The sequence below is a fragment of the Leptopilina boulardi genome, unplaced genomic scaffold (genome assembly GCF_019393585.1).
Source record: "Leptopilina boulardi isolate dan_hultmark-lab unplaced genomic scaffold, ZJU_Lbou_2.1 LbouV2_25, whole genome shotgun sequence".
NCBI classification, from domain to species: Eukaryota; Metazoa; Arthropoda; class Insecta; order Hymenoptera; family Figitidae; genus Leptopilina; species Leptopilina boulardi.
Window position 1 is genome coordinate 429415 of NW_026137807.1, and position 16415 is coordinate 445829.

The window sequence follows — 16415 nt, forward strand, 5'->3', positions numbered from 1 at the left end:
TTGAATTCAGTGAAATTTTCACTGATTCAGATTTAAAGTGTAGATAGTACCCTGTACCATCTATTTCTCTCCGTGTAAAAACAGGCAATTTTGCGTTTTAATTTTTCACAATTTTTGTAACTAACTTAAAATAAATTAATCCCTGTAAAACTAATTACATTTAAAAAAAAAACATGATAAGCTACCTCAGATTAAATTTTTGTGCAAAAATATTTAATACCGGCTGTACAATACACGTTTCAATATATGTCGGGTCCAGCAGACCTGTTGTGCCATTTACGTTCAAACGCAGAATTGTGCCAGTTAAGGGTTAATTTGAGCTTGAAAAAATGCTCGGGTCTACTGGACCCATGGTGCCAGTTAAGGGTTAAATTCTATCAAATAAAATTTCTAACAAATTAATTTTAGGCATTATTCATACGTCTCTTAAATTCAACATATTTTTAAAACAATAAAATGTAGGTATAATATTTTCATTATTTGTCATCATATTAAAATTCGATCAAACTTGGGTATATGTAGAGAGTATATAAAAGGCGGAAACTTGACTTTACATTGGAGAATTCTTTTTTTTTTTTAAATTCTTAACAATTAAAAGAAAAAATATAGGAAAATGGATTCCATAATCTATACGTATTGTGTCTGAACATTTCAACAGCCATTGAAGAATGCTGGTTTAATGCCAGGAAAAATGAGATTGCAGAGCGTTCTTCGCAAATGTATAAATGTTATACGTCGCACTATTTCGGGGTGTTCTGGAACTAGCTGAGTGCAACTTACATTCATTTATACACTTAAAATTGTCACAATTTTATAATTTATAGCAGATATAATTTAGATATTGATAAAATAAAATGGCAAATTTTTCATCTATATTCATTTTCAATATCAAATGCGTGTATTAAAAGCGAAATTTTTCATTTTTTAATTCATTCAAAAATTTCATTTTTTTCGTTTTTCATTTATTTATTTTTTTAATATTTCAAAAAAAAAAAATATATAATTTTATAAATATACTTTCATTGTAGACAATTAAAAAAATATATGAAAATATCGGTATTGTGTAAATTTGCTGTTGAATATTTTTTGTAGTATATAAAATTTAAAATAATCAAAATTTTGTTTTATTTTACAACCACCATTAATTTAATATGTATAGGTATTTATAAGCTCAATTATAAAAATTGGCGACTGTCCATGATAAGCCATGTGAAGCGGACGTTTACCTCTCCATTATTAATTTCCGCAGACGGAAAAATATTTTGTTGTAAACGAGACAATTTTGTCAAAAAAAAAAAAAAAAAAAAAAAAATGTAAAACAAAATAAAACATAAAAATCACTTTTACAATATGTAATGTATGTACATTGTTTTCGTTAATCTGAAAAAAAATAAAATGGACTCAACTTTTACTGTTTACAATTGAAATAAAAGAGAAAAGCTTTTTTTTAAGTACATATATGGGGCAAAATTCCTGAAGTGTACCAATAGCAAAAATGTGAACATTGGATTATTATTATTATTATTATTATTATTATTATTATTATTATTATTATTATTATTATTAGTTTCATATCTAAATTAAATAAAAATGCGGTAATTAAAATATTATTTATGTGATAATAATTATATTAATAATAAAAAATTTTTTATGTCAGTTTTTTTGGCAAAAAAATAGTATAATTTGAGCAAAGAAAATATATTTTACAACTATAGAAAATTATTTTTGAAGAAGGTACTTATTAATAATGAACTAATAAAGTAAAGAAACATTCGATATTGAAGAGGCAGTAAAATCAGAGAAAATAGTACCTACTTTTTTTTATCGATCTTATAAAAAGAATTACATTTTATATCCAATTTATGGCTGTTTTTTTTTTATTTCCATATAAATAAAAGCAGTTTAACTATTTCTATTGTATATCTATTTAGATTTTAGACATATATATAAAAATATTTATTTCTACAATTTTTATTAATTGAAAAATATAATTTTTGGTATATTTTTATTTTATCATTAACAAAATAAAAATATAAAAGCAAAAAATATTTAAATTTGTTTAATTAATTAACAAATTTTAAATTAATCAAATCAATTTTTAAAAAATCGTTAAGATTCGTATTTAGCAACTTTTATTATATTCAGAAAAACAAATTTGAAAACAATCATGTGAAATTTATAGTCAACATTGTAAATTCGATTAAATAAAAAGAAAATTTTTTAATGACCCGAGAAGAAATTAATTTGTTTATAAAAAAATTATTATAATTTCTTTATTAAAATGATAAAAAATGAACTGAATTTGAAAACAAATTTAAAATGGTACCTAAAAATTTCACATATAATCAATCGCTCAAATATATGAAAAATAAAATAAAATAAAATTGTAAATAAATAACAAATAAATAATAAAAGAAAAATCAGTTTTTTTTCAAGAAAATTTTAAATTACACGTTTCAAAAGTATAATTGCCATATATAGAATCTACTTTGAAGTGAAAAACAAAATAATTTAAAAATAATTAAATTCTTAAACATTTATCTTATATAAATATATATATACAGGGTGTTTCAAAAGTATGGAAACTTGCAAATATCTCGAAAAGTACAAATTTTCGTAAAAAATATTCAAGACAAAAGTTGTTCCAAACAAAAAGATCTACATCTTTGAAACCAAAAAAATTGGGCCCGGGGCCCAATGTTGGGCCCTACAATGAAAAAAGTGGTTTTCTTAAATGAGACCACTAATTTTCAGTATCAAATTTGTAATCCCCACGAAATTCTTCAATCAGACATGTGGTACAAGTACCCAAAATATTGGGCCTAATCCAAGATGTTTGGTCCAAAATTTATCTACAGATAAATAAATTGTAAAAAATCGTATCTTGGAGGGTTTTTGTGATCATAGGATTAGAAATTCGAAGCTAATTTTCAAATTTGACATAGAGCCCAATGTAAGATTCCGCGACCCAATGTGAGGCTCACTCTCTAAATCTGAATCAGTAGAAATTTTACTAATTCAATCAGTACTTTTCATTTTAACTGAAGTTTCAGTTATTTTTTGAAATTTACTAATATAATTAGTGAATATATGCAAGCAATAGAAAATAACTTATGTAAATCAGTAATTTTTATAATAACATAACCTTTAAAGTTAACTATTAAATCAGTAGATTTTGTGGCCGCCGCCATATATTTATATTACTGATTCAATCAGTAATTGATATTTTACTAATTGAATCAGTAAATTTCTACTAATTGTCAGTTGCTCAATTCTCGCTATGGCAATTAGTAGATTTCTACTGCTAAGCAGTAAAATATGACTGATTCAGATTTAGAGAGCACAGTAAAAAAATTAGTTGTCTTAAATAAAACCCGTTAATTTTAAGTATCCAAGTCGTAATCCCCATAAATTTTTTGGTTTAGACTTGTAGTACAAAAGCCAAAAATATTGGGCCCAATGTCTGGGATTGGGCTCAACATTTTTTGACAAATAAATAAATTTAAAAAATCGCAACTTTGGGGGTTTTTGGGGTCACAGGATTAGATATTTAAAGCTACTTTTCAAATTGGGCACCGAGTCCAATGTAAGATTCCTCAACCAAATGTGAGGGCCCAATATTTTTGGCTTTTGTACTACAAGTCTAAACTCAGAAATTCATGGGGATTACGAATTGGATATTTAAAATTAACGGGTTATATTTAGGCTGCATCTATTACGCCCGCTCGGGCGAACTAATTCATTCTTCTTATTTCGCCCGCGACGGGCAAAATAGATACGATTGTGTGAAGTGGCTATTTTGCCCATCGAAATAAATTTGTTTTAGAAGACGGTCGAAATAAGAAAAATGGATTATTTCGCCCGTCAAGTGATAAAAAAAACGATCGAAATAATCTAATTGTAAGTACAATATTTCACCCATCAGGTATAAACAGCTGTTGCATATTTGTCAAATTAATTTTAAAATTAATTTGAAGTTTTGAAAAATAATTATTATATTGAATAACAACTTGATTTAAAAAAAGGTTATAAAAAATTAAAGTTTTTTAATATAACGTGTTGTTAAATTTACTTGTTAATTTTCGCATTTGAATTAATAACAATCAGATACGACAAAAATAGATTCAATTATAAATTGTACAATTAAAAATTAGCACACATATAATAATTAGGTTTAATAAATTTTAGACGCAATATTCCGTAGCTTATAAAAATATTTTATTACTTAAATTTTGAAAAAAAAATTTGATTATTTTATGATACTAGTAAGTAAAAAAAAAGATTACATAATTATTTTCATAAAATAATTATAAAAATGGAAAAAAACTTAAATTTTTATTATGGTTTAAATTTTAATTTTTTAAAAATTGTTAAGTTTTTTGGATTTTGAAATTATATTAATATCATTTCATTTTTGGCCGGAAATCAAAATATTTTTTTAAAAAAGATTAACATATTAAATATGTTAACATTTTTAAAAAAAAATATTTGGATTTCTGGAAAAAAATAAAATTATATTAATATATTTAAAATTTTACTGTCAATACTTTTAAAATTAAACTTCTTCGACAATTTATATTATTTTTCATCGGCAATTTTTATACATACTTTCTTTTATAATTCCGAACAATCAATCGTATATATAATTTTCTGGTTTTTAAAATTTTTAACTTTCAAAAAAAAATTTAAATTCTAAAATTGACAAAAATATTTTTTTTTCAAATTTCAATAATTTAGAATAATTTTAAACCCTAAATAATGCCAGAAAAAAAATTAAATAGACAATATAAATGTTAAAAGGTTAAAATTTTACTGGTCCCTTCCGTTGAAATAAATTTAAAAATCGACTATTTCTGACATTTAGATCTGTGTGTATTAAATATATTTTATAAAAATAATTATTTAATTTTTTTTATTGACATGAATCATAAAATAATCGAATTTTTTCAGAACTTTAAATAATAAAATAATCGAATTTTTTCAGAATTTTAAATAATAAAATATTTTTATAAGCTATTATCTAAAATTTATTTAACCTATAATTATTATAGTACGCTTATTTTTAATTGTACAATTTATAATTGAATATAGTTTTTTCGTATCTGATTTTATTTATTCAAATACGAAAATTAAATACACACTGCAAAAAGATTTATTTAATTCAAATAATCAGTCACTTGACTAAATTATCAAATAAATATTTATTTATATTAAATAATTATTATTTTAGTCATTTAAATAGTATTTTTTTCAAATACAAAAATTATTATTGATTATCTGAAACAAATAAATCTTTTTTCAGTGCATGTAAATTTAACAACACATATATTAAAAAACCATATTTTTATAACCTTTTTTAAATAAAGTCATTATTGAATATATAATAATTATTTTTCACAACTTCAAATTAATTGTAAAATTAATTTTTAATAAGAAAAATCCAACCATATTTATACCTGATGGGCGAAATATTATACTTTAATTATTTCGTCCGTTTTTGTTTTATCACCTGACGGGCGAAATAATATATTCGCCCGTCTTGTAGATATTCGACTTTTTCTTAGACGGGCAAAGTAATCTATTTTTCTTATTTCGCCCGTCTTTTAAAACACATTTATTTCGACGGGCGAAATAGCCACTTCACACAAGCGCATCTATTTCGCCCGTCGTGGGCGAAATAAGAGAAATGAATTAATTCGCCCACGACGGGCGAAATAGCCACTCTGTTTTATATTTAAGGCCATGTGGGAAATAACAAACATGGTATCGTAATTCCAAGTTTTCTCTAAAATGGTAAAGAATTTTTGGTTGAAATTTGTAAAATATGATAGAGAATAGCATTTAGAATGGCGCTGTTCTCGATTTGAAGCACAATTTTGCGTTTAAGTATTAAAAATAAAAGTTTGAAAATTTCCATTTTTGAACGAAAGTTGAAGTCAACATGGCGGGGGTACACACAGACGTTGCGTGAATGTATCAGTGGTCCAGGAACTAGCGCCAATTCGAGTTAGTGGCCGCTCAAAGAAATAACAAAAACCTATTAATTCCACTATTAATTACTTTTTTAAATTATTTCGCATTCACTTACAGTAAATAAGTAGAACGGCCCAATTCCTTCAACCCTTTTTTATCATTCCTCAAAATTTCAACCCGAAATTTCTTCTCATTTCCGAGAATACTTGGAACTACCAAAAAGTGACTTTGTCTCACATGGCCTTAAGACAACTAATTTTTTTACTATGGGCCTCACATTGGGCCGCGGAATCTTACATTGGACTCTATGCCAAATTTGAAAATTAGCTTCGAATTTCTAATCCTATGATCTCAAAAACCTTCTAAGATACAATTTTTTTAAAATTTATTTATCTGTAGAAAAATTTTGGATCTAATATCTTGGATTAAGCCCAATATTTTGGGCACTTATACCACATGTCTGAATGCAGAATTTCATGGGGATTACGAATTTGATACTGAAAATTAGTGGTCTCATTTAAGAAAACCACTTTTTTCATTGTAGGGCCCAACATTGGGCTCCGGACCCAATTTTTTGGTTTCAAAGATGTACTCTCTTAATTTGAATCAGTGAAATTTCACTGATTCAAATTAAGAGAGTAGATTTTTTTTGTTTTTGAAACAACTTTTGTCTTGAACATTTTTTACGAAAATTCGTATTTTTCTAGATATTTGCAAGTTTCCATACTTTTGGAACACCCCAGTATAAAAAATGAATAAAAATTATAAAAATAATAAATTATCTAATTTAACTTATATTAAAATTTGAATTTAAAATTTTATAAAATTTATTTCAACTCTCCTTTACCTTTTCCAATTCAAATTCTCGTATCCTGTGAATGGATCCCCCTATGGCCTTCTTGGTCAGACTCATCCTTACTTTTCCACTACACTTGCACTTCCGCTTTATGAATCAACGTAATTTTACACTCGAGTGCTGTAATTCACGAGGCACTACATCCTGATACTTAGTTTGAACTGTGTGTCAAATTTCATTGTGACGAATCCGCACCAGGTGTCAGTTATGTGGTTTCCTCGATAAAAGTTGGCACCTTGCCAATATATTTTTCAAACAATTTTCTATATAATTCAATTTATATATATATATAAAAGTATATATTCACAATTAAATAAAAATTCGAATTATGTCGTATCCCAAATTATTGCACATTTCGTAGATTCAAGTCCATTTTTCTTTCGAGAAGCACGCATTTTTTCTATTGACTGCATGATTTCTTTTGTATTCTTCACTTGTTGATACATTTCTTCACCTTTTTTTTTTTTATTAAAATTTGTCATAATTATTATTTGTTATATGTGTATAATTAAATTATTCCAAAAATTGAAAAAAAACTATATTAAATAATAGAAAATAATATAAATAATATAAAAATAATTAAGGAGGTTCAACCCATTAACATAACCTCAAACTAAAAAGTAGTTTTTCAAAGAACTAAAAATATATATTTAAAATTTATTACAATCAAATTCGACAGATTATACAATTTTTGGAAAAAAATTATTTTGAGTTAAAATTTTTTGTTAAATAATAATTAATAAACATTTTGTATTTTTTTTCTTAAAATTTAGGTAATATCTAAATTTTAGAATTTGATTTATTTTTTTTTTATTATTTATTTTTTTAGAATTGTTCATATTATGAACAATTCTAATTTTTATCCAATTTTTATAAACAATGGCAAAACAATAATTATTATAATTATAAATAAATTAATAAAATTCTGAATATATTATAATTTTAATTAATGCATCAAAATTTTATTTTTATATTTTTAATTTCAATGAAGAAATAACAAAATTTTTTTTCTACTTTTTTTTCAGGAAAATATATGTATATTCACTTTATTGCGCTTTGGAGGAATCTTGGGAGGTAATAATTGAAAAAAAAGAAATTTTATGAGGACTGTTTCTTGATGTTATATTGAGTTGCATAAGTGGAGCCTTCGGTTGCCAATTACTGCAAAACAATACTACAAAGATATATAATATATATATTTAAAAGTGGCGCCTTGGCATTTCAAATCTTTCTAAAAGAATCGAGAAATTTATAACGAGCTAATCAAACAATTTTTCTTTTAATTCACATTACATTATTATATTATAGTCGAAACAATCCTCATATTTAATTAACTTTTTATAAAATTACCACTCTTTATTTTATAACTTTCCCTTTATTGAATAATCCACTTCCGGAAATAACCACTTCCACATTCAATTTAAATGGAATTATTAATTTTATTTATAATATTTAATAAATTAATAAATAATTAAAAATAAATAATTTTTTAAAATTAATAAATTAATTCAAAAAATTAGTTCACAATTTATCAGTTTTTTCTTTTAAATAGGTTTTATGTTTAAAATACTAATTTCATACTTTGAGTAATAGTTTCAAATAGTACAAAGCTGAAGTATACGCAACGTTTATGATAAACGATTTTTAAAGAAATAATTTTTTTAAATGAAAAATTCTATAATTTTTTGCCTAAAAAATATTTCTTCTAGTTTTCATTAATCAACGAATTATAAAAAAATATTTTTTAGGAAAAAAATTATTTCTTTAAAAATCGTTTATCATAAACGTTGCGTATACTTCAGCATCGTAATAGTAATAATTAGTTGGAAAAAATAGCTTTACAGTAATTAAAAAATAATTTTTAAAATTTTATTATTGAAAATTTAAAAAAATGTCTTAAAAACATTTTTTTATTTTTTAAAAAATATCATCATCAGATTTTATTCACGAAAAAATAGTTACACATAAAGGTAAAAAGAAAAGGTATTATGTAAAATAACGTAAATTTAATGTAAAATACTATTTTTTTGAATTACCATATCGTATATTTAATTTAATTGAAAAGAACAGAATTTGATTTAAAAAAATTGATGTTTCAAAGTGTCTATTTTGGAACTTACATTTATTATCCATGCTTTCTCAACGCACAAAAATATCACATTTGGACGTGAATAACATATTTATACATTGAATCAAAATTAATGATCGAGTCAAATGTATAAAATAAATTTGCCAAATGGAAATTTTATTTTAAAATCAAATAAAGAAGAATTATCCATATTTTTCTTTCTTGTTTTAATTAACGTTGATTTTCAAATGTTTTTATCCAAAAGAACTAATACGACTTTTCACGTCGACAGTGTTCGGTGCACTCTCTTGCTGTCTGCAGTATTTATAAAACCGACCGGAAAGCAACTGAGCTGATTTTGGCGTCGAGCCGGCTTGACCGATTTGCCCCGACGTCGACGACGACGACGTTTCTTCGTCTTCTTCTTCTTGTTCTTTATTTCTTCTTCTTCTTCTTTTTCATATGAGGCCCCCAGTCACCAAAGAGATGAGTGCGCCAGTTCAACATGTGTCTAACAAAATTTTAACGCAACTCACATAAGTCATCAGTTTTTAGGCGCAACCAATTTTTAGGGTAAGTGATAAAAATTTAAAAAAAAAATATATATATTAAAATCATATTAATACAATTTTTTATTATTTAATTTCAATTTTGTTTCTAAAAAAAAATATATATATAACAATTTCACAATATTAATCTCTGTTGATGACAACCTGCATTTCTTCATTTAGGTCAACGATATTATTTTAAATATAACTACACGTTGTTTTCATATTTACAACAACGTTTTCTTCAATTTTAGGTCAAAAGTTTATAGTGATAACAAATTTTGTCATATATAGTTATTGAAAATTACTATACTTTTAATATTCTAATATATTTTATTTACATCATTTTTTTTTTAAGTTAAGAAACTATTATTTATTTAAATTATAATTTTATTTATTTTTTAAGTATAAAAGAAATAAAGATATTATTATAATTTTGAAATGATACACTGAAAAATGAATTTTATTCAAATAATTTGTTACTTGACTATTATACCAAATTATTTATTTGTATCAAATAAATTTTTAATTAAATCAAATAAACTTTATTTAAATGAATAATTTCTGTATTTAAAAAAAAAAATAATAATTGACTCAAATATGAATTATATTTGATTCAAAGAAATATTTATTTGAAAATAGTCAATGGATTATTTGAATCAAATACATTTTTTTAGTATACACCCAGAAAAAAGATTTCTTTAATTCAAAGAAATCAATTTCTTTAAAAAATTTTTCAACAATGAAAATTGATTTGTTTCAAACAAATTATTCATTGATTCAAAAAAAATAATTATCTTCGTTTCAAAGAAATTTTTTATTTAATTCAAATAAATGTTTCGTTGACCCTAATATATCAATGTTAAAATTTCTAAATAAATTTTTAATTCAAAGAAAATTTCTTTGTATCAATGAAATTTTCTTTGAAACTAAAAAACTTTTTTTGTTTCAAAAAAAATTTTATTTTGAATAAAAGAAAACAAGTCAATGAAATTGGTTTCTTTAAATCAAAGAAATCTTTTCTCTGCGTGTAATATCTAAAACAAAAAAAAATTATTATAATTATTACTATTAAATAAAATAAATAAAAAAATTATTAGGTATTTATTTACCAAAATTTTTTTACATTAGTAAACTATAAATTCATATTTTTTTAATTATTCAGAAAAAAAATATATTTATAATTTTTAAATCATAATTATTCATAAATTAATATAATTGCTTTTTTTATTTATTTCTACATTATTTATCTAATTATTATAATTTATATAATTTATATAATTTATAATTAGAATCAAAATTGAATAATTTTCTATTAATATTTTACTATTCATTAAAAATACACAATAGAAAATAGGTTAATTTTTAAAAATATAAGTTTATTTTTTGAATTGATATAAAAATGATTTAACGTTTCCTTGAAATCAGGAAACACGTTGTTTTTATAATATGAGTCAATCTCTTGAAATATTTCAACAGTTAGTTTAAATAAATTTATTGTTTTCTCAGTCAGTATTTGAAAATTTACTGCTTACGCCATCTATGCCGTGTGAAAGGGACTATATCCATCTTAAAAGTTATCGACAATTGTAAAAAGGAAAGTCTATTTTAAAATTTATTAATTGATGATAAAAAAAAAAGATGTTAAAGTTAATTAAAAATAATAAATAGTTGCCTTTTTAAAAGAATTTATTTTATAATTATTATTTATTAAAACTAACTTGTATTTCAATTAATTTATATAAATTTTATACAACTATCTAAATGCACTGTAAAATAAACTGATTCGATTCATTTTTAATTTATCTAAAATTTAAATTTCAAATTATTTACTCATGAAATTAAATTTTTACACTATTAAATGAATTTTCTTTAATTTTGAATTTTTTTTGAAATAGAAATAGAATTTTGTTTGAAATAGAAGTTTTCTTCATGACCGACAATGTTATTGATTTTAATTGAAACTAAAAACTTAAATTAAATTAATTTTTACAATAATTATTTGTTTTTAATATATTAGGGTTAAAAAAAAAGTTGAATAAAAGTTATTAGTTTAATAACTTTTTTTTATTAAAAATATCTTTAAATTTAAGAAGAAAAAATATTTATTTTCAAAATTCGAGTTATTAATAAATATATTTTATTATTTATTATTGCAATTTTTATTATCTTTCATTAAATACTTAATTTCGAGAATTTGTAAAATTTATTTTTAATTAACTAAAACAAAATATTAAACTAAGAATATTTTTTATTTTTGCTTATTTTGTGTTTCAAAATTTACCCACCAATAGCAAAAAGTACAACTTTTAAACGCAAGAGGCTCTAGTATCGATTTCATCGTGAACTCGCGACAGTTCGCGTCAAAATTTTATAGTTTCATGCCGTCAACCGTCATTGTAAACCACTGATGTATAGTGAGTTTCATCGTGCAATTCTATATATGATAATGGTCCTTATTTAATATCCTGAATAACACACATTGACAAAATATAGGATCATTTGTGTCGGTGTTAAACTCTTATATCAGTGAAGTGCGCGATTTACTCTTAAAAACGACGACAAGCCAAGGGAAACGAGTTTCACCTATATATGAAGGAAAGAACTCGAATAACAAGGTTTGTAAGTGCTTTTCTAAATTTCCAAAGATTGCAAAAAAAAAAAAAAGAATAGAGAGAAATACAAATAATAGAGGATAAAAAAAAACACCTCTTCATTTCGTTTCTTTCTGAATCGAAGAAGAAAAAAAAGGGTCTTCGACACAAGCAAGTCTGCTGAAATCGTGACGGAAGGAGACAGAAGGGAGATCCGGTAAGAGGGTGGGCGACCGAGGAAGCGGGGCCAGCGGCCTCCGGACGAGAGAACAGTGTATGATCACTACACGACTAAAGTTTATAGTATAAGAAGGAAGAGATAGGAAAAAGACAGCTGCATTTGAAGAGATGAGCCAAGAACTTTAAACATCAGTGCCAATAAACATCGACGTGTATGTGTATTTGCAAAAGTATTCGGTTCTGTGTTTAAAAAAAAGTTTTCATTTCTAAATAATATTTATAGTCTTTAATTTCATTACTGAACAACATCTTGTGCTGAGGAATTTCTCGGTCAATAATAGAAAAAAAAAAAAAAATTATTATTACCTCAATTATTTGTTGACCTGACAATAGGTGGACGCCTCTAAGGCGCGGTGTGTGTTTGTGTGTGTGTTTGTGCAAAACCAACGGTACGTGGCGAAACACCACGAATTCGTGCGAATCAAAGAAGAGAGAGTCCCAGTGTGGTCTGTTTTGGAATTTTGTCGACATGCCTCAGTTACATCAATGACAACCCTAAGGAAAAAAGTGTCAAGGTGCAAGCTGGAATTTCAAGTCTAGCGAAAAAGGTAACTGTCACACACACACATTACAATATAATATTATTTATTTATTCAATTTTTTGCCAAATATAAATTTTTTTTCTGGGGGAGGGGTCAATCTCCCCGAGACCTCTTTTTTCATACTTTCGATATTTTGATTTTAACTTTTGGTATGATTGAAATTGATGTTGTGCTTCTGTGAATATTGCAAAGTGATAATAATGTAAACAAACGTATGTCTATATAATACACATGTGTTTCAATTCTATAACTACATCCTATGGAAAGTGTTAATTGTAGCAAAATTTATTCTTTTTTTTTTTTTTAATTTCCTCTTCATAAAATAAATATTATTCGTGCATTTTTTAAAAAAAAAGTTTAAAATAATTTTTAAGTGTTAGGCTCTTCTTTTTCATATGTGCAATCACTTTTTTTTTATGGATCAAATTTCCGACTTATATATAAATACCATCGTCTTCATTCCTTAAAAGATTGTTGTATTAGATTACTTAAGCAAAATCTTATTTTTCATGAATATTTATTATTCAGTAAAAAATGTTGATTATTTAAAAGTCAAATAACTGAAAAAGAAAATAAATTTTAATTAAAATGGTTTTTTTGTAGAAAAAATGTGAGTTATTTTTTTTAACACTGAATCTTAAAAAATTACTTTTTGAATGAAGATTAAAAATTTTTATAACATTAAAAAACGATTGTCAAATTTTAGGTTATGTTTATCTAAATTGTTTTTCTATTGCCAGAAAATAATAATTTTTATTAAAATGTAACTTTTAATTGTTCAAAATGTTAAAAATTGTTTACACTTGCACTGAAACTCTTTTAAAGTTTAAATTGTTTTTTTTTTTATTTAAAGCTATGAAAATATTCCAAATTTAATTTCAAAATCGAGAAGCCTGAATTTTTTTTTTTTTTTGCATTGACTATAATTTTTGTAATAGATAGTGAAAGAAATGTTTCTAGAAAGCTGCAGTTGTTCTTTTAGTGTATATAGGAATTTGATTTTTGTGTTGAACACTGGAAAATTTTATCGCAAATAGTATAGAATTAGTCGCGAAACACAAAGGATAGAAAGTACACACACATATATATGTATATATAAATTGTAGTCTTTCACAATTCGATTTAATTCATTGTAAATTCTTTGAATTCAAAAAAAAAAGAAAAAAAAAGAAAATTGAAAATCATAGTGTAAATAACTACATATGTATACTCGCTATATTGAAACTTGTATACATTTACTAGTCAACCTACATTGCACTTTACTAACAGTTCTGTGTCTTTAGTGAAGGCTCATTAACTCTAAATACGGACTTCGAATTTCTATTTTCGAGAATATATAGTATATATATTTCAGATGAATGTCCCACATGTTCTACAAATCTTCCAAGTAAATCAATATTGAACTGGCTGTTTAGAGTTTTATAACTATTTTATGATTTTACTACTCGAAATAAATAAATAACTATTATATGTGTGCTATTCCATGAGTTTTTTTTTATCACTTTTCGGAGTAACTTTTCCAAATTAAATAAGACATTTTTTTTATAATATTTATTAATATAAAGGTCCAAAATAATTACTTTTTAAGTAAAAACAATTGTTTATTTAAAAAATACAACAATAAATAATGAAAAAAATTCACTTTTTTTCTGCACCACCAAATAAATTGGTTTAAAGATCAAAATTTTCCTTATTTTTCAAGCTTTTATACCGCACAAGAAAAATATCACGATTCGAAATAGTTAACTCCTAATTTATTAAACAATGTTTCACAGTTTTCCTAAAAGTATCAAATTGAGACCAAAAATTGCATCAAATCTTTGCAACGTTTTGATGCACATAAGTTATATCAAAAAGAGATCGTTTTGTGTATCATTTTTAGAAATGATACACGAAACAGTCTCATTTTTTGATGCAAAATATTTAATCAATTTATATCAATCATGGCCGAATTGAATCGACTCAAAATTAAACGAATTTTTTTCAGATATTTTGGTAATAGTACAATTGCGGAGACCATTTCACTATTTAATTTGAAAATAAAAATAACAGAAAATCAAAGACAATGTGCAATTCGATAATTAAAAAGTGACAGCTTATAAACATAACCTAAAATGCATGAGAAAAAATTTGTCGATAAAATCAATATAGCCGAGCTTTTTAGAAGGTAGATGGCAGTTTTGCTTTTTATAAAAACAATTCAGAAAAAATTTAAAGAAAGAAAATAGATGAGTGCTGCCATCTACCTTCTAAAAAGCTCGGCTATATTGATTTTATCGCCAAATTTTTTCTCATGCATTTTAGGTTATGTTTATAAGCTGTCACTTTTTAATTATCGAATTGCACATTGTCTTTGATTTTCTGTTATTTTCATTTTCAAATTAAATAGTGAAATAGTCTCCGCAATTGTACTATTACCAAAATATCTGAAAAAAATTCGTTTAATTTTGAGTCGATTCAATTCGGCCATGATTGATATAAATTGATTAAATTTTTTGCATCAAAAAATGAGACTGTTTCGTGTATCATTTCTAAAAACGATCTCTTTTTGATATAACTTATGTGCATCAAAACGTTACATTAGAAAATGATACAACCATGTTTACTGTGTTGTTTACTTTTTTATATTTTATTTACTGTGAAACGTCTGCTAACGCTGCGCGCAACGTTCGAAAGTTGTCGCTCTCGTTATTGAGCAGAAGCTCATTACACTAGCGTAGTAAAAAACATTGTTTAATAAATTGTGAGTTAACTATTTCGAATCATGACATTTTTCTTGTGCGGTATGAAAGCTTGAAAAATAAGGAAAATTTTGATCTTTAAACCAATTTATTTGGTGGTGCAGAAAAAAAGTGAATTTTTTTCATTATTTATTATTGTATTTTTTAAATAAACAATTGTTTTTACTTAAAAAGTGATTATTTTGGACCTTTATATCAATAAATATTATAAAAAAAAAATGTTTAATTTAATTTGAAAAGGTTACTCCGAAAAGTGATAAAAAAAACTCATGGAATGGCACATGTATATATCAAATTTCATTGAAATTTTTTTACCATTTTCTATATAATAATTTATACAGTATGATGAAATTAAATTTGAAAAAACATATTAAATTTATTAATATTTTATCTCTATACGTATCAATAACCTTGAAAGTTTACACTATAATGAATTTTAAAATTTGTTTTTTATTCATATAATTTATAATTATAATTAATTTTATCGAATTTCTCTTCATATTGTTTATAAGTTAATTTTTAAATTAATTTTTAGACAATTATTATTTGAATCAATAATTAGGGAAAATTCTAATTAAATACATATGTTAATTTATTTGGCCTGATGACTGTAATATATATTTAAAAAAAACACATAATAAATTATGCCATTCAACGTAGTTTATATCACGTTCTCATCAGGTGTATAGATATACAATAATTATGCGTGTGACATTAACAATTTGGTAATGAATGAACTTACAAAAAGAAAAGATTATTTTTAAGAAAGAAGTGAGTTTTATTTTTTAAATTGTATTTTACTGTTTCACTTCACAGAATTTTCATTTGTCAGAATTTTTATTTAACATAATAG

The 16415-nt window shown here is 24.1% G+C and overlaps 2 protein-coding genes across 3 annotated transcripts in view; one reads left to right on the forward strand and one right to left on the reverse strand.

Moving 5' to 3' along the window:
* Positions 1-9464, reverse strand: part of LOC127280779 (uncharacterized) — a 28191-nt gene extending 18727 nt beyond the window's left edge. The window contains exons 1-2 of the mRNA XM_051304036.1: positions 8950-9464; positions 6821-7283 (exon numbers count right to left, since the gene is read on the reverse strand). Coding sequence (XP_051159993.1) covers positions 6821-6886 — 66 coding nt within the window. The 5' untranslated portion in view covers positions 6887-7283; positions 8950-9464. The remainder of the gene's footprint in view (positions 1-6820; positions 7284-8949) is intronic.
* Positions 9465-11798: 2334 nt separating this feature from the next.
* Positions 11799-16415, forward strand: part of LOC127280778 (SNF-related serine/threonine-protein kinase-like) — a 43550-nt gene continuing 38933 nt past the window's right edge. Inside the window, exons 1-2 of one of the 2 annotated variants that reach the window (XM_051304035.1) lie at positions 11799-12071; positions 12188-12827. The gene's annotated coding sequence lies outside the window, so the exon portion shown is untranslated. Of the gene's footprint in view, positions 12828-16415 lie in introns of both variants that reach the window. The other variant, XM_051304033.1, reaches the window with a different exon arrangement.